Raw genomic sequence first — 25,178 nt, forward strand, 5'->3', positions numbered from 1 at the left:
TCAACCAGTTCTACATACTTTTATAGAATTAAAAGAACTTTCTATAGTACCCTGAAGTCAAGGGTAACAAGAGCATTGCACTAGGAACTTCAACTTAAATCAGAGAATGACAGAAAAAAGAAAAAGAAAAAAGAAAGGCTTTGTAAAGTTTTTAGACATCAAAGAGGCTTTAACCACTGTAATGCAGGTGGATTTACAAGTTTGACAGGCTGGGCCTTTGTATTACCTGAGGTGGTTGAGTAGAGGCTGGAGTCTCTCATCCGACTGCACAGCGGGCAAGGACCTGGCTGTTAACTGAAAGCAGAGAAGGGGGTGAGCAACCACAGCAAACGCCTCAGACTGAACTTATCTGAACTACATGCAATATGAGGACCCGGGGCTTCCCTGGTGGCACAGTGGTTGAGAGTCCACCTGCCGATGCAGGGGACACGGATCTTCCGGTCCGGGAAGATCCCACATGCCACGGAGCGGCTGGGCCTGTGAGCCATGGCCGCTGGGCCTGCACGTCCGGAGCCTGTGCTCCACAACGGGAGAGGCCACAACAGTGAGAGGCCTGTGTACAGCAAAAAAAGTAACCAAGAATATCTTACAAACATACCAAGGCAACTCAAAGTACTTAACTTTGAAATGTGACCCCCAGGGGATCTAGGAAACAAAATGTAAGAGCCAAAGCCTTATTTCTCAATACTGTGTGTCAGGTCGACAGTATATCATGGAAATGTGAGCCTCTGATATACTTTAGTGCAATAATATTAAAATCTTATCTCTGTGTATCTCTATATTTGTCTCTGTTCTTGAGAAAGCCCTCTTATACTATAAGAATGTGAAACAAAGAAATTAAAAATATTCAAAGTAATTAGATACCTTGAAGTCACCTAAATAAAACACCAAAACAAATGTAAAGGATAGATTTCTTCTGGATTCAAGTATACATAGTTCTTGTATTCTACTAATAAATCATTTGATAATTCACAAAAGAGAAACTTCCTAAGACTAAAAAAGAAACTGAAGGATATCCTTTGGTTTTATATAGGGTATCCTGTCTAATTATTTTGTTAATTAAAAGTAATTCATCAATTAATTTAATTCAAACTTAATTTTCAACGTTATGCAAATAAAACTGTCACTTTAAAAACATCTAATAAATACTATATTTGTGAAAAAATGTTGACCAAAATGCCAAATATGAAGTCATTTTTATTAAATCATATCTAGTAATAGAGAAACAGTCCCAATTTTGTGAGTCAATACATGTGAACAGTTATTAATTTAAAAGACAATAAAATGAGACAGTCTGCTGCAATTTAGTGCAACCAAAAGATTCTCAGTATCCCGGAGAAATGTTAAGTCTAGTATTTCATGACATATGTTATAAAGGTTTTATAAACAAGACACTTTACTACACCCTATATCTGCTAACGTCAAATCCCTTTACAAAATATCATTTTCATTGTTCAACAGGTTTCATGGCTCAGAAACAGAGCTATGCTCTAAAAAGATTAAAATAACTTATCTAGATATTTCAAAAGTCAATTTTCTGAAAATGGAGCAGACAGACTAGGAGTTACTTCTGTCAATCTGTGTAGCACAATTTCTGATCAACCCATGTTTTCTGAATGAAGCAAGCAAACAGAAACACCAGCAAAATACTCCTAAATGTCTCTACATTCCACATTGGAAATATATCTCAATCGTACACCTATCTCCATTTGAGCCTGCATTCCCTTTATCCTGAACTGTGGATATAGCATCTTCACTCACTATGTTTCTCCCTCCCTTCTTGTCTTGCCAGAGTGAAATTTTCAAAATGAAAGTTACCCACTCCCCAAATTAAAACCACTTAAAATTCCCTCAGGCTCTCAGGCTAACTTCATCACACCAATTCTTTCATCAGACAGCTTCTTAAAATCCTCCTCTTGGGCCGAATTTCTGAAACATGGTGCAGAATGACAGCTCAGCCATCTCCAACAGACATGGTGGCAGCAGATCAGGAAGAAATGGGCCACTACCCCAGTTTCTGGAACACATATACTCAACGATTTGATTCTCTCCCCACCCCTTCCCAACCCCCACACCTTATTTTCAAGTTTGAATCACTGAGAAGAATAAACAATCAGCATTTTCAAAAAGAGCACACATCTCTTCCTGTTAAGGAGATTAGATAATAAAGCTATTCCAAAGCTCTTTAAAGTGGCAAAGCTGTCTACTGACCTTTTGCTGACAGAATATAAACTTCATTTTAGGGACTGCAGGCTCTATCATTTCTTCTGGAATTTCTCTCTGAGCCCAAATAGCTACTACTATATCCACTAGGCTATGAGGGGCCAAAAACTTGCAACTGTGTAATTCCATTAATTGATGAAAAAAATTATATTTAAGTTCATTTGTGTCATATCTTAGATTCCACATATAACTATATTCAATATTCTATGATAAACCATAATGGAAAAAAATATTTTAAAAAAGAATGTATGTATACATAACTGAATCACTCTGCTGTACAGCAGAAATTAACACACTGTAAACCAACTAGACTTCAGTAAAAAAATTGATAACCATAAAAAAAATATCTATATACTTTTCACAGCTAAAGCTTTTCAAATTCCTGCTTTGAGCAAAACTAAATCTAAATCAAAACTAATAAATCACAACTGTCAGCCTTCCAAGAAAGCAATACACAGTCATGACAAGATTTTCAGCATTAAGGACTTTCTTTCCTCTACAACCTGAAATGAGTATTTGTCTAGTTTAAATAGACTTTGGTTTCCAGATATGTCTTAGTTGTTTCTTTGTTTTGATAGAAAATACAACAATGTCCTTGACACACAAATCACTAACAATGAAAGAGAAAGAAGATCTATCAGAGTTTACATCTGCAAAGCCTAAATGGGGTGTATGAGTTAGGGCTGTTTCATGGTAACATTAATAAAAGTTGACATAAAATGTACCTTATTTCTTATTGTTGAGAGGTCAGAGGTGAGCTCTTAAGATGTCTTTTCATTATTAACAATACATCTAGCACACTGAATTAATCAATGCAAGGTTTGTGCTGTTTTTCAGCATTATAAACTACTCATTCTTAAATAAATCTCATTTCAAAGATTACTATCATTAAGTAAATCTTGCATTTTGCCATATATTTGTGTACAAAAAATAATAATGCATTTTTCCAACTAATAATCCTTTTAATGACATTAAATACCACACAGATGAGGGGCTTCCCTGGTGGCACAGTGGTTAAGAGTCTGCCTGCCAATGCTGGGAACACGGGTTTGATCCCTGGTCCGGGAGGATCCCACATGCCACGGAGCAGCTAGGCCTGTGCTCCACAACTACTGAGTCTGCGCTCTACAGCCCGTGAGCCACAACTACTGAGTACACGTGCCACAACTACTGAAGCCCGCGCGCCTAGAGCCCATGCTCCACAACAAAAGAAGCCATTGGAATGAGAAGCCCGCGCACCCAACAAAGAGTAGCCCCCGCTTGCCGCAACTAGAGAAAGCCCGTGCAGCAGCGAAGACCCAATGCAGCCAAAAATAAATTTAAAAAATAAATAAATTTAAAAAAAATACCACACAGATGCAAAGGCACAAAAAGTAAAAGCGAGTCTGGAGGTGTCTGGCCCACCTCGTAGTTTCCTCCTGAGGAAACAGCATCTTCAGGCCTGAGCACGAGGTACTGCACACACAGCCCATGCAAGACTAGGACCCAACGGACAGCTACCTGCCACTGCAAAAGCCACATAGAAACCAGTCGGAGGCTGGTAAAGAAACTGTGTCGTTTATATAACAATGCTGAAACTAAAGTGCTGGGGTAAATGCTTTTTGAGATATTACTGCTAACTATTACAGTTTCTGGTGGATAAGTTATTTTGAAAATGAGTCCAAAATATTTGTCTCGAAACACTCCTACCCCAAAAAGGACGTAAAGTTTTGAAAACGAAACCCAAATAGCAATTAGAAAATTAATCTACTCAAGAATGGAAAAGCCTGGCTGTACAGCATTCTGGGTTCTGAGATCTTTTCAAGAGTAAGGCAAACACAGAAAACAATGTCTAGACGTCCTGCTGAAATTAGATCAGCATGGAAAAAGTAACCTTTAGAATTATGATCCTGGAGGTCAGTACAAGGGCGTTTGTTACATTATTTTGCATACATTTGTGTGTGAAGTATAGTTCAGGGGAGGGAGGGAAGGAGGGCTGAGGGATTTTTTCAAAGGGAGAGGAATGGCTTGGAGGAGGGCCATCCAGAGACCCAAGATCCAGAACGAGGCAGCAGCAAAAGAAAGGAAATAAGGAGGAATCCTCCGCATAACTTCATGCCCACAACAGAAGGAGTGACAGAGGACATCTGGTGGGCTTATTCTATTAATTGCCATACAGTGGCCACAGGAAGAGGAGAATCCAGAGAGGAAAGAAAATTCCTAGTTTTAGGCATGCTGAATTTGAGGTGCCTTTGAATATCCAAGAGGCAACGAAACATATATGGATTTAGAGCCCAGGAGAGGGTATGGAGCTGAGGGTGTAGATTTAGGCGTGATCAGCAAGCAAGCAGCGGATACACCATGGAAGGGCTGGGTTTCCCAGGGAATGTGCATAAGGCAGGAATGTCAGTGGCAGTGCTGCTTAGAGCTCAGGATTCAAGCCCCACCCAGGGGAGTACAGGACCCATGGCAACGTCTGCCCTGGAGACCTGCAGGGTGTGTGCTTCCCCATTGGGAGAGAGAAATGAGGAATTCTGCCAAAATAATACTGATTTTATGCAATTACAGGTTTGTGGGGGCGGGAAGGGAGGGAGGAAGAGAGAAGGGTGAGGAAGGGAGAGAATGAGAATACAACCAGCAGCTCCTCTAATTTAACTCTTTTCTCGCACACTTGGAACAACGTTGAAAAAAACGTTCCCTGAGGAAAGCACTCTGCCACCAGTTGTGAGGCTGACTGTTGCTCTTAAAATCCTAAAGGAGAGTCTGCTGCCAGCCAGTGGCAATTGTGAAGTCATATTTGTGAACAGGGCCTATAGTAAGAAAAAATTTTTTATGATTTCCCTCTTCAGATGATGGGCATGAAGGGAGGGAACGAGAATACACAAGGAGTTAATAAGCATGTAAGGAACACAGAAAACGGCTTTTAAAGAGTCAGCAGACCTGTGGAAAACAAGGGTGATGCAATCAGTTGAAAATGAAGAACAAGAGAGTGGCTTCATTTGAAAATAATAAATCCCTTCTCTCTGAACTGCTCACCCAACACTGGCTAAATTAAAACACATAAAAATGACAGGAAAACAATGCTCACTTCGAAAATATTGCTCCATTTTGTTCTCTGGTGTTTTCACCCTCTACCACTCACTTCAGCTTCCTTACAAACCCAGGAGGAATGACCACGTGCACTCCTATCAAAGCTGTGCCTTAAAAGAAATCCGAGATAGGTGATCAGCACAAGGCAGACCCTTTTTTTCATATAATCTTCTTCCACTCAAAGCAGAATAGACTCTTCCGGTGATATTAGGGTAGGGCATTCATATCCATTCACAAAGACTCCAAATTTAGGTAGTTTTGTTCTGGTTTGGGTTTTTTTTCCTTTTTATTTTTAACAGACTTTATTTTTTGGAGCAGTTTTAGTTAGGTTCACAGCAAAACTGAGAGGAAGGTACAAGGTTTCCCATACACCCTCTGCCCCCCACATGCATAGCCTCCCTGATACCCCCATGAAATTGGTACGTTTATTACAACTGATGAACCTATACTGACACATCATTAGCACCCAAAGTCCAGAGTTTACCTAGGGTTACAGAGGGTTCACTTTTGCTATTGTACGTTCTATGGGTTTGGACAAACACATAATGACATTTACCCACCACTGTAGTATCACAGAGAACAGTCTCACTGCCCTAAAATCTCTGTGTTCCACCCATTCATCCTTCCCTCCCCCCTAATTTCTGGTAACCACTGATCTTTTTACTATATCCATAGTTCTGCCTTTTCTAGAATGTCACAGAGTTGGAATCATACAGGATGTAGCCTTTTTAGACTGGCTTCTTTCACTCAGTAATGAACACTGAAGCTTCCTCCATGTTTTTCATGGCTTGATAGCTCATTTCATCTGGATGTACCAGTTTTTTTTCCATTCACCACCTGAAGGACATCTTGGTTGCTTCCAAGTTTTAGCAATTAGGATTAAAGCTGCTAAAAATATCTGTGTGCAGGTTTTTGTGTGGCTGACAAATTTCTGATAGGTGTGTTTTTTAAAGAAAAACATAGGGAATGCTTTTCAAAATGTCTTTACGTTCTCCTCACTTCATACAGGAGTTGAGATGGCTCCTCCGGCACTTCCTAACTGCCAGGGAGTATCAACTTAACATCAAGCACACCAACCCTTTTCTACTAAATTGAAGATGCACAATTCATGCTTATGCATATATTCATTTTTAAATACACCTTTATTGGAGTATAATTGCTTCACAATACTGTGTTAGTTTCTGTTGTACAACAAAGTGAATCCCCATATCCCCTTCCTCTTGAGCCTCCCTCCCACCCTCCCTATCCTACCCTTCTAGGTGGTCACAAAGCACCGGGCTGATCTCCCTGTGCTATGCTGCTGCTTCCCACTAGCTAGCTATTTTACATTTGGCAGCGTATATATGTCAATGCTACTCTCACTTCGCCCCAGCTTCCCTCTCCCCGCCCCGTGTCCTCAAGTCCATTTTCTATGTCTACATCTTTATTCCTGCCCTGCCACTAGGTTCATCAGTACCACTTTTCTTTTTTTAGATTCCATATATATGCCTTAGCATGTATATAGTCTAAGAGACACACAATTTATAGGTCGAGAAAATAACCTTTGAAACCAAAAGGCAACAACTTATTTTAACCAAGACCTCATAGTAACAAAAAGATACAGTTCTATAGAGAACAGGATGTTCCACAGAATGCTCTCTTATATTACTGGGACTGGCAGATGTCAAGTAAAATTAACTTTTACAAGCAGCTGCTCTTTTAACTTCATTGATTTTAACAACAGAAAATTCTGAGTCTTTGTGAACTGCATTTTCTTATAATAGCAATGGACCCCAATTACAAATCCCAAACAGTGAGAATCCACATTCTATTCGTCCTGCTCTTGGAACCCAATTTGTTCCTTGGTTTCATGTTCAGATGCCTACAGCACTTTCCGGTTTTCCTCGGGCTCAGACACATCATTTCACTGGATCTTCACAACAGAGCTGGTTTCATCATGCAATGCTTTGGCACATGGATCTTTCTCTACCAGCTGCCCACAAACATGATTTCTAGTACATGGGCTCTAAACACCAGCCAACAACGTTGTCAAGCAAAATGCATACGTTCCACTTGAGCTCTAAACATGCCCAAGTAGTTTAATTAACAAAGAATATTAAGCAATGCAGAGTTAACAAGGTATTTCCAGTTCAGGGGTCTGGATGATACAAAGAACTGAGAGAGTAAACCTGGGAATAGTGCAAGCAGACATCCCAGGGCTGATTTCTGATCATGAAACCTATGGTGTGAAAAAAAGCTTGTTATTCAAAGGCTAAGCTAAGCACTTTAACGATGCTCTACATCATTTAAAAATGCAAAACAATTACTTGAGCAAGGGAAAAAGGAATGAAGAGATACGTGGTGCTAAATGTACACGGATCGCTGAATTTTCTCCCTTAGAGTTAAACACCCATAAAATCATTTTACTTCTAGAATACTCTGATAATTTGAGTACCAAGTTCTTAAACTACTATAGTAAGCAGTTTCACAATGAGACTTCTCACAAGCAAAACCAAGATCTGGCAAGTGGAATTCAACATGTTGGCACCCAAGAGACTGAATTGTCGATCTTTTGTCCTCTTAAAGGACCGCTGTTTTGTGTGGGAATGAGAGTGGCAGCAACACGACCTGCGTTCCTCGTGTTTTTACTAAATGCAGAGCATTCTGCTAGGAGTTCTACACAGACTCCAATTCTACAACGTTCTCTAAAAGGGTTATTACCCCTGAGGCACATCAGGGGCTTCAAGAACTATTCAGCCAAAGGCACCAGGGAACCAGTGACCTTTATGCCTTAATATTTTAGTATTTATCGTAAAAATTTACCCCACATTTATACTTGATTCTAGAACATGTCCTTCTTAGTTTTACTATAAAAATGTTTATTTTACCACTGAGTAAAACAGCACCATTGTGCTATACATACTTTATATATGCCCAAAGATGTATAATCCCATAGATTTTGCCATCTTATAGCTTTAGAAAACACATGACCACACTTTTACTCCTTATAGTCCCCCTGAAAGCAGTCTCTGCTGGTACATTTGGGATGAGGGGATTGGCTGAGATGATTCTGGCTCCTGCTACATTTCACTGGCCAAGTCCTGTGTCACTTCATGTAACTATCACAATTATAGAGGGATAGACCGGACATTTGTTTCCGCCATATATCTTTTCCATCCATTTAATAAATCTGTGAGGCAATAACTGAAGTTCTAATGTTCCTTATTCATTATTACCATATTTTCTTTCATCATTTTTGTCTCCCAAAACATCTCTACCATATTTACCTAAATTTACATTTGTCAACTTATTTAATCTAAGAAGTATACTTATCTGGGTTTTCCAGAATGAAACTATTCCTTTTCTGTTTGTTGTATTTAATCCTTTAACATTAATTTATTAAATAATCTGAAATTAATGTCAAAGGACCCACAATTATATTTAACTACCAGGTGAAGAGACACACAGAAGATATGTATGAGTAAGTACTTTCATTTTTCTATGACAACTCTTTTTCCCTTGATTTGGTCTTTCATGAGCACTTGGACATGGAGACAGGGCCCGGAGGAGTGGAGCGACAGGGGTGGACAAGGACTGTCTTTACAGCCTTAGTGACAGGCACTGTTGGGTGACAGAACACAGTCCCTGAGCATGCACTTGAAGACCCGGAGGGCTGGAGGTGATTAAAAACAACTCTACTTCTACCCACAGCTGAACTTCCATGTATTTTCTAGGATGGCAGCCCAGATGGCTCACAGCATACCTCCAAATGAGAATGTTAACGCGCGCTGCAGAAGGCATTCACTACTGAGCACTAGAGCTGCCTCTCCTTGCTTCTGTGACCTACTCTTCTCAGTCAGCTCAGAGCACCTGGACTCCTTCCTTGATAAAGACCCTGCTTTTGTAGAAGTAAATGTTTCCAGTTCAGTGCAAACAGCCCAGCGTGCCTCCACATCTCACTCTCAGTTTACTTCCCTAACCTGAAATAATCAAATTTTGCACTATTGTTGGCTTCATTCAATTCGGTTGAAATTTAAGCTATTTTCTCTATCCATGAATAAGTCTTACAGTTTTCCTTTAAAAATAAGTAGGACTATTATAGAATTTTGTTCCTCTACTTAACGAATTTAAGAATTTAAATTTAAATTAAAAGAACTTAAGAATTTCTACACTTAAGCCCTTCTGAAAAGAGCTTCTTAAAATATTTGACCAGCTTTCAATAATGCACAGACAAGAAGGTTTTGCCTTGCCCTATGATTATAAAATTTCTTATCACTATATTTAAAACAAATCAGAACAGAAAATATTTTTTTCCATTACTAGGACATAAATATGAATAACCACCACTCATTATTAGAAGGCAATAGAGAAGTATAATGTCTTTACTGTGATAAGGAGATTTAAACAATGCCAACTGGACTTTCCACCTCAGCACTCCACCATCAGATAAGATGATTTTCAAAATAATTCACCGTAAATTTGGAGACAAAACTCACTACAACTGAAGAAGTATGAAGGAAAATGAAGTAATTGTATTTTGAAATGTTTCAACCAACACAACAGAGTACCCCAAATCCTCTTCTTTTCTTTCTTCCTTTTTTTTTTTTTTTCAAAATTAAGAATTATCACAAGTAGCAACCTGGATGCTTGATGTCTTCTCATTTCTAAACTCATACATTTCAAATCCCCTTAAGAACACCAACCCAAACCCCTAAATTTAATTTATTAATAGAAAAATATAAAGCCATTCATAGTTAATTTAGATCACCAGTAAATGAAAATTGCAAGCAAAACTCCATTTTCCTAAGAAAGGTCAAAATTTTTTTACTCCTTATTTCCTTCCTAGGCTATGACTTTTTCTATTATTTAAAAAATTGGAGACAGTAAGTAGAGTCTGTGGTAAAGAAGAAATGCTGGTCTGAAAATTGAAAGAATCCTTCCCTGCTGGTTTAGCTGGAGAAGGTTTTTAAAAATAATGTGGCTATCATAACAAGCACCTATCGTCCTGACAGGGCAAAGTTATGAGCTGCCGTTTGAGTGATAGACACTCCCCTGCAAGCTGTCTAGGGTGTGGATTCCAGACCATGGTGACATACATACTGTGATTACGTGCACCTTAATCTAGCCCAAAGCACCAAGGAATGAAATCAAGAGGGGGGTAAAGTAAGCATGTTTAAAGATACATCTCGTAAGAGTAATCATTTTAGCACAGCATATTTGTAAAACATCCTTTCACATCAGAACAGCTAGTTGAGACTTTTAAAAGACCATGACATACATTTGACCGACAGCTTTCCAATGACATTATTTCACACTTCCTGGCACGAACAGGTTGATAGTGTTTGATGGATAACCAGATAAGCAAAGGACAAGTCTGAGCAACAGCCATCCTTTATATCTGACATCTTCACACTTTACTACATATCTTAGGAAAGGGGAAAGGGAACAAAAACCTGCAGGCAATGTTAGTTCCAAAATATCTCACTACATGACTTCCCTGGTGGTGAAGTGGTTAAGAATCCACCTGCCAACGCAGGGGACACAGGTTCGAGCCCTGGTTCGGGAAGATCCCACATGTCGCGAAGCAACTAAGCCCGTGTGCCACAACTACTGAGCCTGCGCTGTAGAGCCCACGTGCCACAACTACTGAAGCCCGCATGTCTAAAGCCCATGCTCCGCAACAAGAGAAGCCACTGCAATGAGAAGCCCGCACACCGCAACAAAGAGTAGCCCCTGCTCGCCACAACTAGAGAAAGCCCGCACGCAGCAACAAAGACCCAATGCAGCCAAAAAAAAAAAAAAAAAAATTCACTACACACAGAAAGGCCCAAATCAAAATCAGTATTACCTTGAAGCAGTCAATGCTTAAGTAAAAACTCATTTTGTTGCAATTAAAGAGTCGACAACAGTTATACAATTGGGGTGAGAGAGAGATTTGCATCTTACATTTCTTAAAGTTTACTTTCTCCAATAAAATGTTCCGAATGAACAGCCACAAGATCCCCTAGACAAAGCACAGTTCACCAAATGCAAAGCTTGTTTTTTTTCTGTTCTGCTATTTGTGCCTTGCTTACATTTCCCCCTCAGTTTGTTCATTTTAATCGAATGTTCATGAATGCCAGCATAAACTATAATCAGTCCTACTAAGATGCTTCAATAGTGTTGGCATGTGTACTACCACACAGCTGACAAATTTAAAAGTCAATGACTGAAAAACACATATATTTGTCTTAAATCTCCGTTGAGTTTAACTTTTTTTAAGTGATATTAACATTATGTAAAAGTCCTCAGCAGACTTTTTTCATTAAAGATACATCATCATAAAATTATAGGCAATGAAAGACTTAAGGCAACTGGACATCTGCAACAGTAGACTATGAATTTTCACCAACTTTCTAGCTAGAAGTCAACGATAGAGCTGTTGGCCCCTATGCCAGGAGAGAACCAAGATGCTTGTCACTAATACAGCAGGGGCAAATCTAGAAGGAAAGGTCAGAGTTCAGTTTTGCCCATGTTAAGTTTGAACTGGCTGTTAGACATCCAGGTAGAACTACCTGGACACAGGAAATAAAGCTGCAGAACTGGGCTTCCCTGGTGGCGCAGTGGTTGAGAGTCCTCCTGCCGATGCAGGGGACACGGGTTCGTGCCCCGGTCCAGGAAGATCCGCGGCTGGGCCCATGAGCCATGGCCGCTGAGCCTGCGCATCCGGAGCCTGTGCTCCGCAACGGGAGAGGCCACAACAGTGAGAGGCCCACGTACCGCAAAAAGAAAAAAAAAAAAGAAAAGAGAAAATAAAAAGCTGCAGAACCAGTCAGCCATTCTCAGAACATTCTGTAGATTGTGTTTTAACAAAATTTCTACCCTGAAAACTACAGCAATCAATGTCTTGCAATTTTAGTGCTCCTTTTTATTATCAGCTACAATTATAGATACAAGTGTCACTTGCTACAGGACCACCAAGGTCTAAGATCCCTTAATACAACTGAAGCCTTGCAAGAAGCTCTGAAGTCACCCAACAATTCTCAGAATATTGAGCCATCATTTTTGTAGGGATGCACTGACAGGATGGTAGCTACCAGCCACATGTGGTATTAAGTCCTTGAAATGTGGCCAGTCCAAATTGGGATGCGCTGTAAAACATGTACCAGGGCTTCCCTGGTGGCGCAGTGGTTGAGAGTCTGCCTGCCGATGCAGGGGACACTGGTTCGTGCCCCGGTCCTGGAAGATCCCACATGCCGCGGAGCAGCTGGGCCCGTGAGCCATGGCCGCTGGGCCTGCGTGTCCGGAGCCTGTGCTCCACGGCGGGAGAGGCCACAACAGTGAGAGGCCCGCGTACCGCCAAAAAAAAAAAAAAAAAAAAAAAAACATGTACCAAATTTTTAAAAACTAGAAGAATGTAAAATAGCTCACTAAAAATTCTGTATATTGATAACATGTTGAAATACTGGTTCAATAAAAGACAGTAAAATTAATCTCATTCTTTTAAAACCTTTTTAGTGTGGATTCCAGAAATTTTTAAATTACATACGTGGATCACATTTTATTTCTACTGGACAGGGGATTTCTGAACCAAAGGTGAATATGACTTCTTTCTGGTACCAACACAAGCAGTAATAACATGCTATTTAAATAATTTAAATCTTGGAGCATGAAGAAGAGTAACTGAAAATCACTAGTGTCACATGCAATCATTAGAAACAGAAAATCATCCATCTTACATGTGGTCGCAAAAATACATTTTGTGCATGCCCAATAGGAGATAAATCAGAACTATAACCCCCCCACACACAAAAAAAAAGGTAAGGAGAAATGTATCTCTTTAATGAAAACAACAGCAACTTCTCCCAAATATTTATACAAAATCATAAAATTACATATTGAAAATATTTTTTCAAGCAGGAAGGTTATAGAGAAAATATGTCCCTTATTACACTGAGAAATACTTTATCAGATACAGTATGAATTAATGAATTTATTTTCCAAGTTTTAAATTATATATTATAGAGATGATTTCCCTCACTTCACATATGCAGAATAACCGAGAACCTCAGGGCTTAAAAGATAACTTACTCTAATTCATCTTAATTTGTGGATAATCTATTCTTTCGCTCCAAAAGTTTTTAGGTTTCTTTGGCTACGATATTCTTAAATTTCACTAATCTACCAAGATGTGGGTTTTTCTTATCTTTCCTCCTTGGTATTCTATTAGTCCTTTCAATCTGAAGTCTTTGTTCTTTCTTAATTCTGAATAATTTACCATCATTAGTTCTTCAAATATTCTTCTCTCTGCCAATTTCTTTTCTCCCCTCTGGAATTCTATTCTTTGAATGTTGGCACCACTATGTCTCGCCTCCATATTTCTTAGCTTACTTGCTATTTTCTATCCCTGCTTTTCCTCTGCCTTCAGAATTCCTTCAAGTTCAATAATTCATTTTTCACTTGTATCCATCTTGTTTATCTGATTTATTAAGTTCTGTAACTCCAACTACTGTATCTGTCATATCTAGTATTTCCACTTCGTTCTTTTTATGACTTCTTGCTCCTTCTTAATACTAAGTATCCTCCTTTTATCACTGAATATATGTATTACGTTTATTTTACGTTATTAATCCATCTGTTCTAATGATTCTACTTCATGAAGCATACACCATTCAGTTTATCTTTTTATGTTTTCAATAGTAGTTGTATCTTCATGTGTCTAATTATTTTGGGCTATGAGGTCATATTCACCAAAGGATATGAGCTAATAGATCTGGAAACCTGTGAAAAATGGCCCAAACTCAAGTCCTATCCCTCCCTGTGAATTTGAGAAGGAAGGGGGAGGAGGGATTAGCCACAGGCACCAAATAACCACTCTTGACCACTTCTGTTTACTGGAAAGGATTATTTAGCTACTGAACTCTAAAAGCAGCAGCACCGGGAGGAGGCAATTTCCATGCAATCCTCAAGCCCCAGGAGGAACAAGGGCCCTGGGGTTGCTGGTTGGCTGGGACCTGTTTTTTCTCAGCTCCTCACCCCAGCAGGGCCCCTGTGCGGCCCTGACAGCACCCTACCCACATCAATTTCTGGAGCAGACGGGCAGGCAGTCACTGTTTCAAGCCACTGGAAAAAGTCAGGTCAAAAACAAAACTTGAAAGGAAAAACCGTAAAACAATGCATCTTCTCCTGAGTCCTCAGGCCACCCTATATCCAAGGCTAAACCACCTATACACGCACACCAACCCATAGCAGCCTCCCCACCCCTGGAGTTTTCATGGCTATTTTAATTATTTCCTGAGATCTAGGCTTTCCTCTTACGTCTGCAGTGTCTCCATGGTTAGTTTTGGGAAACAGAGCCAACAGCCCACGTTCCCTCTCCATCCTGACAGAGTATCAAGTAACTGAGCAAAGCAATGAACTCCCTGTGCTACAGTTTAGGAAACTGGTAAGATACTAGAAAACAGGATTATCTGTAAGGATAACTGATGACACAGTATAAATCTAAGGCTTTTAAAGCAGGACACACGCTCAGTTAAAAATACAAACAAACCTCTAATCCAGTTGTCAGACTAATGCCAACAACACATCTCCACCCCTGAGATATTTCTGGCACAACATAAGCATCGCTGGGAAGCTGTCACCCCTTGAGCAGCCACGTAAGAGTTAAGTCTCGGGCTGGAACATCTCCTTAGGAGAGGATGAGCTGTCACAGCCCGCGATGCTCACCGCTCTCCTGGGAATCTCTCTCCCTGCTCTGGGTCTGAGGTGTACTTTTTCATTCTGCTCAAGCCTGTGTGTCAGGTGACACCTGGCCAAGCCCACTGCCGATGCAGCGGGCAGGAGGGGACAGGTCCTTTGCCCGCAGCACAGAGGGGAACAAACAAACCACCTTCCTGCAACCCTGCTGGCCTGGGGGGGCCCTGTGCACTGCTGAAGCCGTCCCTGCCCTGCGTCCTCTCCACGTGGGTAAGTGCTGTTTCATGCCAGCTGTGAGAGTAGTGCCTTTTTGGTGACGCTGACACCTGCAGGCCACAGTGGGCTGACCTCCTGGGTGATGCCTGTGCTCCCCTCTACCAGGCAGGACTCCTCATCTGAGGTGGTAACATGTGTCACTTGCTCCAAGTACAAACATACTCTCAGAATCACAGATTTTTCAGTAAAATTACAGGTGACTTGAACCTATATTCTACTTTTTAGCTAACCACAGTTTCTGCTTTAAAAGGCACAGCCTTGAAACCCTATTGTATAAACCCCGGAGCTGACCCACAACCACTATCCTCATTCACATTACACTGAAGATGATGGGGGGGTGTGGGGAGGGGAGGTGGGTGGGGAGGGGGGAAGGGGAGAGACAGGAAATGCCACCGAGGCAATTAGTCCCAGGAACACTGAGCCACCAGGATTCCAAACACCACCAGTAGCAACACCACACCATCACTGGCCTCTGTCTTAGTGGATCCTCCTTTCCAACCTCAGGGTTACACACTAGGACTTTAATGTGTGTGGGGCTGAAAGGGGAAATCAGGCAGGAGGAACACAGTAGTGAACAGTGTGCACCTGAGCTTCAAGTCACACATGCCTGGATTCAAATCCTAGCCCTCACTAGCTTACGACTTTGAAGTGATTATTTAATTCCTTAGGGCCTCAACTTCCTCATCTGTAAAATGAGGGGACTAGTTCCTATTTCACATGGCTACTGTAAGAACTAAAAATAATAAATGAAAGAAACTTATAGATATATAATATAGTATGTTATATATAATAAATGCCTTCAATTATTTATTCAGCAAATATGCACTGTGCAAAACAACAGGCTCCATGCTAAGAGCTAGTACTAGTTGTTACTACTATTAACCACTACTAAAACTACCACCATCACCATTACTATTACTTCTATTATTTCAAATAAATTGACAAGCTTCACTCAGAGTTAATATGCTTACTCTTGAGGCAATTACCCTAAGAGTACATTTACTGGTTTCTCAAATTATTTCAATTCCCAATGGATCCAATCTACTCCTTTAAAATATATATATATATTTATTACTATATGGTTTTTAGTAAAATGCCACCTCCACAAAGTATCAGCTTCTCATTATTTCTGAACACAGTGCTTATAGTACCATAAAAATAATTACTTTAGGTTCCAAATTTCATTGATCAAATAAACTCAGCCCCAAACATGATACACATTTCTACATTTCTTCTACAATATTATCCCCAAACTAGACAATTCCTTAAAAAGAAATACATATACATTCATTAATACAAATACACATGGACACCTTGAAACACGTTAGATTATGTCTCTCTTACACTAGTTTCCACCTTCTTGTCCATCTTTACTATGTGAACATTTCATAGAAGAGGGCAGACTTGAAGACACTGATTCAAAACCAAGTTGCACGTTTGTTCCAATTAAAATTTACTATTAAGCTGATTAGAAGACATTTTTGTTGTAACTTTCTAGCAGAATTGTCAGAACTTCACTAGTGATCTTTTACCTTGCTTTTCTGATGCAACAGTGACTAAAAATTCAATGGCTAAATAAATGTCACAAAAATAAATATTAAATACTTCTGCCACTCAATAAACAAGTTTTTCTGAAATGCTTTATTTGGGGAATATGAATAAAATCCTCATGCTTCTAACTAGAAGAAATTAAATGTATCCTCTATGTGGGGGGAAGAAGAGATTATGGCTCCAGCAACTTTTATATAAATAATCAACCACAGAAATATCTGTTGAGTATCTACTCAATTTTGATCCATTTTCCCCTGACATGCACCTCACCAGACCAAGCTGTTTCACTCAGTGAAATAATGCTGGTGTTCTAGTGTTTTCCAAGATCTCATTTCTGATGTGCAGGTTTGTTGCACAGGTTTGTCACTCAGTGTGAAATATGACTGGTTGGGTTATAAAGACAATACAACTGCTGGGGAAGTTGGCCATGTCACATTCACTGGACACATCAGGAACGTGTCCACAGCGCCCAGTGTCCTCTGGAAGCCAAATCTCACATCTCTGCTCGGGCTGGGTCTCTTAATTATCATCTCTCCCTAAGGATGAGTATAAGAACAGGAGGCTCCAGGTGTCTGCTCTCCTGCTTCCTGCCCCCAGTCTCATGCACCTCCACCCTATACTCACTCCCCTTTGTCGTACCAGCGATAGGCCTAACGTGCTCTGCTTTTCCCTTGAATAAATCTTGTAAGTGACTCCTCCCTGCCTTCAAGACCACCCTTAGCGTGGTCCGCCTCTTCCTGCCTCTCGTTTAGCAGCATCCCTCACCCACTCCTCCTCCCTGAGGCTTTGCGCTCCAGCCACTCTGAACCCCCATCCTCAGCACTGGTCCAGGAGGCTCCAGGAGCTCCACGCCTCTGTTCTGTGGATTCCATTCGTCCCTCTACACACTCCAACCCCCTCCATTCCTTACAAGCCTCCCAGGAAACATCTCCTATCTGTCCCAGCCATAACCTGACAGTTGATGACTCCCTCCTGTGCTTCGCACACGTGTATGTTTGCTTGTCACTCTCCCTCTCCTGGACTCCAAGTTCCTTGAGGGCTGCTCATCTCTGCCCCCCATAAATGCAGCATAGAGTTTACACTCAATAAATGACTCTGTCAAATGAATGAACTAGCCTCGGCATGTAAGGGAACTGTCCTGCACACAGTAAGCACTCATTAAATACCTACCAAATAAACCAAATAAACAAATAAATGGATAATTCTCTAGCGATCGGTAATGTGTGGACCACTACAGACGTTCCTATTTCCTATGACCTAAGAGTTCTCAAAATACTGATTAAACATTTTCCTATCTTCTATTCTGCCTTGGAGACCTAAAACTCAAAGAACAAGAAAATACAGCACTATACTTACCAGCCCTTTCCATCGACCAATATCCACTCAGATCTACATTAATGGTTACAAACATCAAACGCTGAACTAATTTACAGGACCTGTCTCTGTCCACCTACATTAGGCAGAACTCTCAAAGGCAAGGAACAGACACCAAAGTCTAACCACCTGAGGAGGAAAACAGCAACTGTTAAAAGGAGTTCAGGCTGGAGCAGCTCAGAGAATCTCAGGAAGAGCTACAGCAAACAGGGCAGTGGCAGGCCTCACAGAACAGAGCCCAGGCTCTGCCTATCAGCTCAGTTTGGGGAAAGATACCCTAGACTAACCACCGTGGCCAGAAGGATGTGAAGCTATGATTTCCCAGCTTATGTGACAGGGTCGCAGAACCTGGGCCTCCTTCTACTAATCACCCCACACAGCTAAACCACTAGTCAAATATCCCCAAAACACCAGCTCCACAGTAAATGTCTTTACAACTTCATTGGCAAGGATCCATCCACTCATCAATAATGGGTCACTGTTCTAGGTGCTAAGGACAGAACCATGAATAAGGCAAAGTCCCTGCCCCCTGGTGGTGGAGACAGTAAACAAACACAAAGTTTAAGGTCAGGACAGTAAGTGCAGTAATGACAATGGCCAGGGGAGGGGTGATGAGGAAGGCTTGGGAGGTCCAGGCTACTGCAGGCAGGAAAATTTCTCTTAGAACATGACACCCGAGGAGAGAGACCCGAATACAGTGAGGGCCCAAACCACCTAAACATCTGGGGAAAAACATTACAGGGTGAGGGAAGAACAAATGCCTGAAGTCCAAGTGTAAACACAGAAAGCTGGAAAGGAGCGGTCCCAGGGGAAGGAAGAACAAGAACGGCCCTGAAACAAGGACAGGATGGAACGGCTAGTGAGCCATCAGGAAACGGGATTTCAAAAAATGACACTGAGCAGACAGACAGGAACCACACTGTGCTTTTAGATCATGGTTAGGAATCGGGATTCTTTATCCTGAGGGTGATAAGAAGCCATGTGTCTTCTCATCCCAAACAAACTACTTTTACTTGAGACGTGTATCTACGCCTTCTTACTCTAGAACAACAAGAACAGCACAGCAACTACAACAGTTAATGACAGCGTAATCCCTACAACAATCCCTGCCTCTATTATTTACTTTCTGAACATCTGTGTAAATACTATAATGTATCAGGTTTCTGAATCTGTTATAAAAAGATTTTGTACAATCATCCCAGTGAAAAACATGATCTTAATTTTCCATGTTCTAAAGCTTTTAAATCTATTTAAACTCAAACAAGGTCAAAATATTGTTTGTGAATAAGCAGAATGAAGTAAATAAATTTTTAACTATTAATAGCAACCAACAATCATAGGATAGAGTATTTGAAATACCATGAGGTACTGTTAAATCAGTAAATAAAATGATACAAAGCCTAATAATATTTTAATGACATCAGAACTACTTAATATCTTAGTCACTTAAGTGTCAAACTCAGGCCACTTCATTTATTTACTTTTTTTTTTTTTTTTACTACTTCTACATCACAATTAAATTGTCTTCTTGTGCCTCTGTTCAATACTAGCTCACACTGCATTGTAAGTTATGTAACGTTTCAAAGAAAATAAATATTTCATTTTACAACAAAGGTACTTCTGCTGGATGAAACACCAAGCCTCAGTGATGGATGATGCTGTACCGCCAACAACCAGTGCCTCCCCAATCAAAAGCCCTACATGCAACACAGCAAACAGAATCGCCTTCACTGTTCCCATTCTCTTATCCCATTCTGTTCCTTCTTTTGCTTTCCAGGCCCACAGAACGTCATAATCTACACTGAATTCAGTCAATATTAACACTGCCTTTTGCTAGCAATCCTTTCCTCCACCAGGATTTTCACTAGGAAATCCTAGCTTCTGGTTTATCTGACAGTCATAAACTTTGATTTAGGTGGGGGTTTTTTAAGCTATGTATCATATGTGATTAGCGTGTTTTCATGTTCACCGTAATATTTTTGTTAAATATAATTTCTAAGATATACAGGTAGACATCTGTGTGTCCCTTTTAAAACCAGCCCACTGATAGGATTATAAGATATATTGTTTATGTTGCAGGCATTTCTTTTTGCTGCTGCTGCTGTTTAAACATTTAATGAAAGACTGTATTGTGTTCATATCCCGAGGCTTTAATCAAAACCACAGTTTACAAAATGAATAATCTGGAATCATCCAAAATGTCTTACAAAAAAACAATCTACTTTCCTAAGAGGATCAAGGTGGCCATCTGACTTGGCCCCAATCTCCCTGCTCAAAAAATCTCTGTATGTGGCACATCCTTCTCGTCCTTTCCTCCTGGGTCCACGAAAGACGGACCCAGGCAGAGACAATGCCTCCTCCTGTCTCTTGACGCTGTCCCTAGGGCGGTGCCCTCTCATCTTGCTTCTTCCTCTCCAGCACCCTTGCTCTGCAGCTTTGAGATGACTTGTTCTCACCTGCATCTTAAATCATTCAAGGTCCTACTGGTTCCTCTTTTCTCTTCATATAAGCATGCTTATTTCTCCTGTGTTTAAAAAAAAAAAAAATCCCCAAACTTACTGCTGACATTTACACCTCAATCCCTCGGCTCAAGCACCTTCACATCCCAGTGGACTGCACTGCCTCCCATACCTTTCTTCTAGCCGCATCTTCCTCCATCTTCCATGGGACAGGAACCTGCTAGCCACCAACATCTATTAAATTGGTCCCTCCTAGGCTTCCTTCTAAAGCTGGCTCATGTATTTCTTTGGTTTACTACTGCCCATGTCCAAGCAAAAGGTGAAGTATCATCTCTCTGTATTTAATCTTCAAATAGTTCTAGCCCTAACCTTTCAAAGCTACAGACTCAGAGTTATAACTTCCTTCTGGACACTTCCACTCGAATATGCCGGGTACACTCAAAACGATATTGAAACCAAATCCGTCATTGTCCCAAAACTAAAAACAAAATTCTGAATTCACTTTTGTCAACAGTACCCCAACCATTCATCACCAAACACCAATACTTAAGTTTTCATTACACTTTCTCTCTCCATGTTCTTTACTGTACACATCCACACAGACATTCCCACCATCCCCCTCTGCTCTTAAACACACGTCATGCATCTATGACTCCAACTCTCAGTTCACAAGGTTCTCTCCACCTGGATCACCTGCCTAACTCAATCCTTCCACCTCATCTCCAGCTAAGGAAATCCTACTCACCCCTTAAGGCGCATTTCAGATGGTCTCTTCTTCCATCACACCTTTCCTGCCTCCTTCAACAGGGTATCACCTCTCCTTCTGCTGAATGCCGTAACTACTCCTTCTAGAATGGAAATGCCATGCTCAGGCTGATAGTGTAGTTATTTGTTTTCGCTTCTTGTCACACTACATGGTCTCCATATTCATGGCCACATTACTCATCTTTTCATCTTGCCTGGACTCTAGCTGGTGACCTTGCAGATGGTACACAATACATGTTGGCTAGATTTTCAACAGGTAAAGTATTTCGCAAATCTTAAACACACACACACACCACACACACTTAAATATGCTGTCAAGTCTTTATCTACAATCCCCTTAGCCATCTAAGCACCATTATGAGGACTGTGGTACACTCGAATGTTCTTTAAATGCCACATGTATATAGGACATTATATCCAGCTGTGAGAGAGGGAAAAAAAAGCTTTCGCCCCCTGCAAGACAGTAGTAACAGCATTTTAGATTACGCTTAAAAGTCTAGAAATCTCCAAGAAACAGCTGCAAATTATTTCCTGCTCAGACAGAAAAAAATCATTAGTTCTCTTTCTACTCAAGTTAAGACCTGAGATACAAGATGAATCATGAAAAGGGTATGAATAAAAGCAGTCAACATGTAACTTTTCCAATTCCTATTCTTCTTGAAAGAATTATTTTAAGTTTTGATTTTTTTGAGCAGTTCACAAACACATTAACCAAGTAACTATGGTCAATCAAGCAATTTCCAATATGTTATTATACATATGTATATATGTGTATACATGTACACACACATGTATTTGAAAGACAACCACTTAATGCTCAGAATTATCAACACTCAAATAAATCAGATGATCTATCCTTTTCCATTCCTTCCAGTTTTACTGAGACATAGTTGACATGCAGCACTGTATAAGTTTAGGGTGTTCAGCATAATGATCTGTCTTATGTACATCATGAAATGATGACCACAATAAGTTTAGTGAACATCCATCATTTCATACAGATACAAAATAAAAGAAAACACACATTTTTCTTGTAATGAGATCCCTTAGGATTTACTCTCTCAACTTTCATGTATAACATATAGCACTGCTAATCATATTCATCATGTGCTACATTACATCCCTAGTACTTATTCATCTTATAACTGTAAGTTCATACCTTTGACCACTTTCACGTAATGCCCCCTTCTCCCCACCCACTGCATCTGGTAACCACAAATCTGATCTTTTTTTCTATGAGTTTGTTTCTTTGTTTATTTGAAGTGTAATTGGCCTACAACAGTATGTTAGTTCCTGCTACACAATATAGTAACAGGTATTTATATACATGATAAAAAGGATGCTCTATTCTTAATGCATACACTTTCTTCCCATTTTCAGACCAGCTACTAAAACTTATACGGAATGATGATAATAAATGTTTAACTAGAATACAGTTTAATCGAGTCTCTTCACTCTCCAGGAGAGTCAGTAAGACAGCCACAAAACAGGGACAACCACGTCAGAGCCAAAGGGACACAGGCTTGGAAATGCTGAGAAGCCTACCCAAGGGAACAGTTAGACTGGCATTGCCAAGCTTCACACTCAGGTCTCTGTGACTCCAGAGTAGATACAAATTCCAACCCCCCACCCCACTAAAGTTCACTTTCAAATTTACAGGTAAGAAAAGATACATTCTTATAAAGGGAAAATTAAATAATATTAGTAGGGTCAGGTTAATCTCTATGTGTTTTTGTGTGTATCAAGAAATATACAGGTGATATACCCCTTATTTTTTCAACTTGTTACAACAGACGTACAGTATTTCATAATTTAAGAAGAATCTAACATAAAATAACAAGACAAAGCAGTATGACAGTGGTGGGGAAAACAGATAATGGGATTATCAAGTTTACATGACCTCTGGAAAGTTGCTTAGCTTCTCTGAGCCTCAGCTCTTAATCTGTAAATCGAGAAATCCCTACACCTCACAGGACTGTGGGTGTGAAACATATGCATATTATCTGGCTTATAGTAAACAACCACAGCCATTACTGTTATTCTATTGTTGATTATTATTTATATTTCAGAGCAGTGCATGATTCTGAATTATCACTGATGCACTGAATATCTACTATGGCTATGGGCAAGGCATATGATGTTATCTAAAACGTAAACAGCTTATAGCTTAAGTGGGGTGTATGATACTTACTTTAAAAATACTGCTTATAGGGCTTCCCTGGTGGCGCAGTGGTTGAGAGTCCGCCTGCTGATGCAGGGGACATGGGTTCGTGCCCCAGTCAGGGAAGATCCCATATGCCGCAGAGCGGCTGGGCCCGTGAGCCATGGCCGCTGAGCCTGCGCCTCCAGAGCCTATGCTCCGCAACGGGAGAGGCCACAACAGTGAGAGGCCCGCGTACCGCAAAAAAAAAAAAAAAGAAAAAAAATACTGCTTATAATCACATATACACACTACTTGTTTGTTTTTTTTTAAGAAGATGCTGGGGGGTAGGAGTTTATTAATTAATTTATTTATTTTTGCTGTGTTGGGTCTTCGTTTCTGTTCGAGGGCTTTCTCTAGTTGTGGCAAGTGGGGGCCACTCTTCATCACGGTGTGCGGGCCTCTCACTATCGCGGCCTCTCTTGTTGCGCAGCACAGGCTCCAGACGCACAGGCTCAGTAGTTGTGGCTCATAGGCCTAGCTGCTCTGTGGCATGTGGGATCCTCCCAGACCAGGGCTCGAACCCATGTCCCCTGCATTAGCAGGCAGATTCTCAACCACTGTGCCACGAGGGAAGCCCCACACTACTTGTTTTATGCTGACTTCTTCCACAGAAGTTACTACTTGGCTGTAAACAAACAAATCCCCTATCACCACTCACTTGCACTACTATAGCTTCCTATCATTCTACACTTAAAAACCCACAGTCGCAAGAGGGAAGAGATATGGGAACATATGTATATGTATAACTGATTCACTTTGTTATAAAGCAGAAACTAACACACCATTGTAAAGTAATTATACCCCAATAAAGATGTTAAAAAAATAAAAAAAATAAAAAAAAAAATAAAGAGATGGCACGAAAGTGCCTCACTAAGCCATCCAGCATCACTTCCAAGAGCTCAGCTTCACGGGATGCCCAGAAACTGTGCAAGGCCACCAGCTCTGACTCAGCCATGGTCAGTGCCGGCACTCAGTGTCCACAGCGGCAGTGGACTCTTGGAGATCAGAGGTTTGCCTCTTGCATGCTGTCTTTGGGGCATGGGAATCTTTGCTGAGGTCGAGAAGCCCCGGTCCTCTGAGATGACAGCCCCTCTCCTGCAAGATGCTGCAGTTGGGGTTGCCTGCTTCCCACTGCTTGCCGAGACCATCTGCCCTTCCCCAAATCTCTTCCTTCTCTCTCCCCTCCATCAAAAGCTCTCCTGTCTCTCTCCATGCCTCTAATTCATGACAACTAATAAATCTGTGCAGCGATCTCAAGCCTTGGAGAAAACAAAAGCCTGGAACAAAGTCATATGTGCAGCATGCCAGGTGCAGAGTTCACCCTCCCCTCCCCCGCTGGAGACCTGTCGGTCCCTGAGACCAGAGGCCACTGTAGCGCAGCAGCTGATAGGTACAGGGAAAATGTGGACAGCCTACAATACCAGCAGACATAAGAAGGGACTGAGAAAAAATAACCTCCTGAAGATGTATAGCTTCTATCATGAAGTGTGACAGATCCCAGGATAAAAGAAGAGGGGGAGAAAATTAAAGAAAAATGGTTCGAGAAAGAGAAAAATGGAGGAACCCATATTATACAAAGAATGCCTACAGACCAAAAAGAGAGC

The 25,178-nt window shown here is 40.7% G+C and overlaps 1 protein-coding gene across 5 annotated transcripts in view; it reads right to left on the minus strand.

Moving 5' to 3' along the window:
* The window catches only part of PRIM2 (DNA primase subunit 2), a 278,641-nt gene that overhangs the window by 117,156 nt on the left and 136,307 nt on the right, over positions 1-25,178 (minus strand). For all 5 annotated transcript variants that reach the window (XM_030840966.3, XM_030840968.2, XM_030840967.2 and 2 more), the window contains one exon: positions 227-294. In XM_030840966.3, the coding sequence (XP_030696826.1) occupies positions 227-294 (68 nt within the window). The remainder of the gene's footprint in view (positions 1-226; positions 295-25,178) is intronic.

This window comes from Globicephala melas, chromosome 11, assembly GCF_963455315.2.
Source record: "Globicephala melas chromosome 11, mGloMel1.2, whole genome shotgun sequence".
Taxonomy (NCBI): Eukaryota; Metazoa; Chordata; class Mammalia; order Artiodactyla; family Delphinidae; genus Globicephala; species Globicephala melas.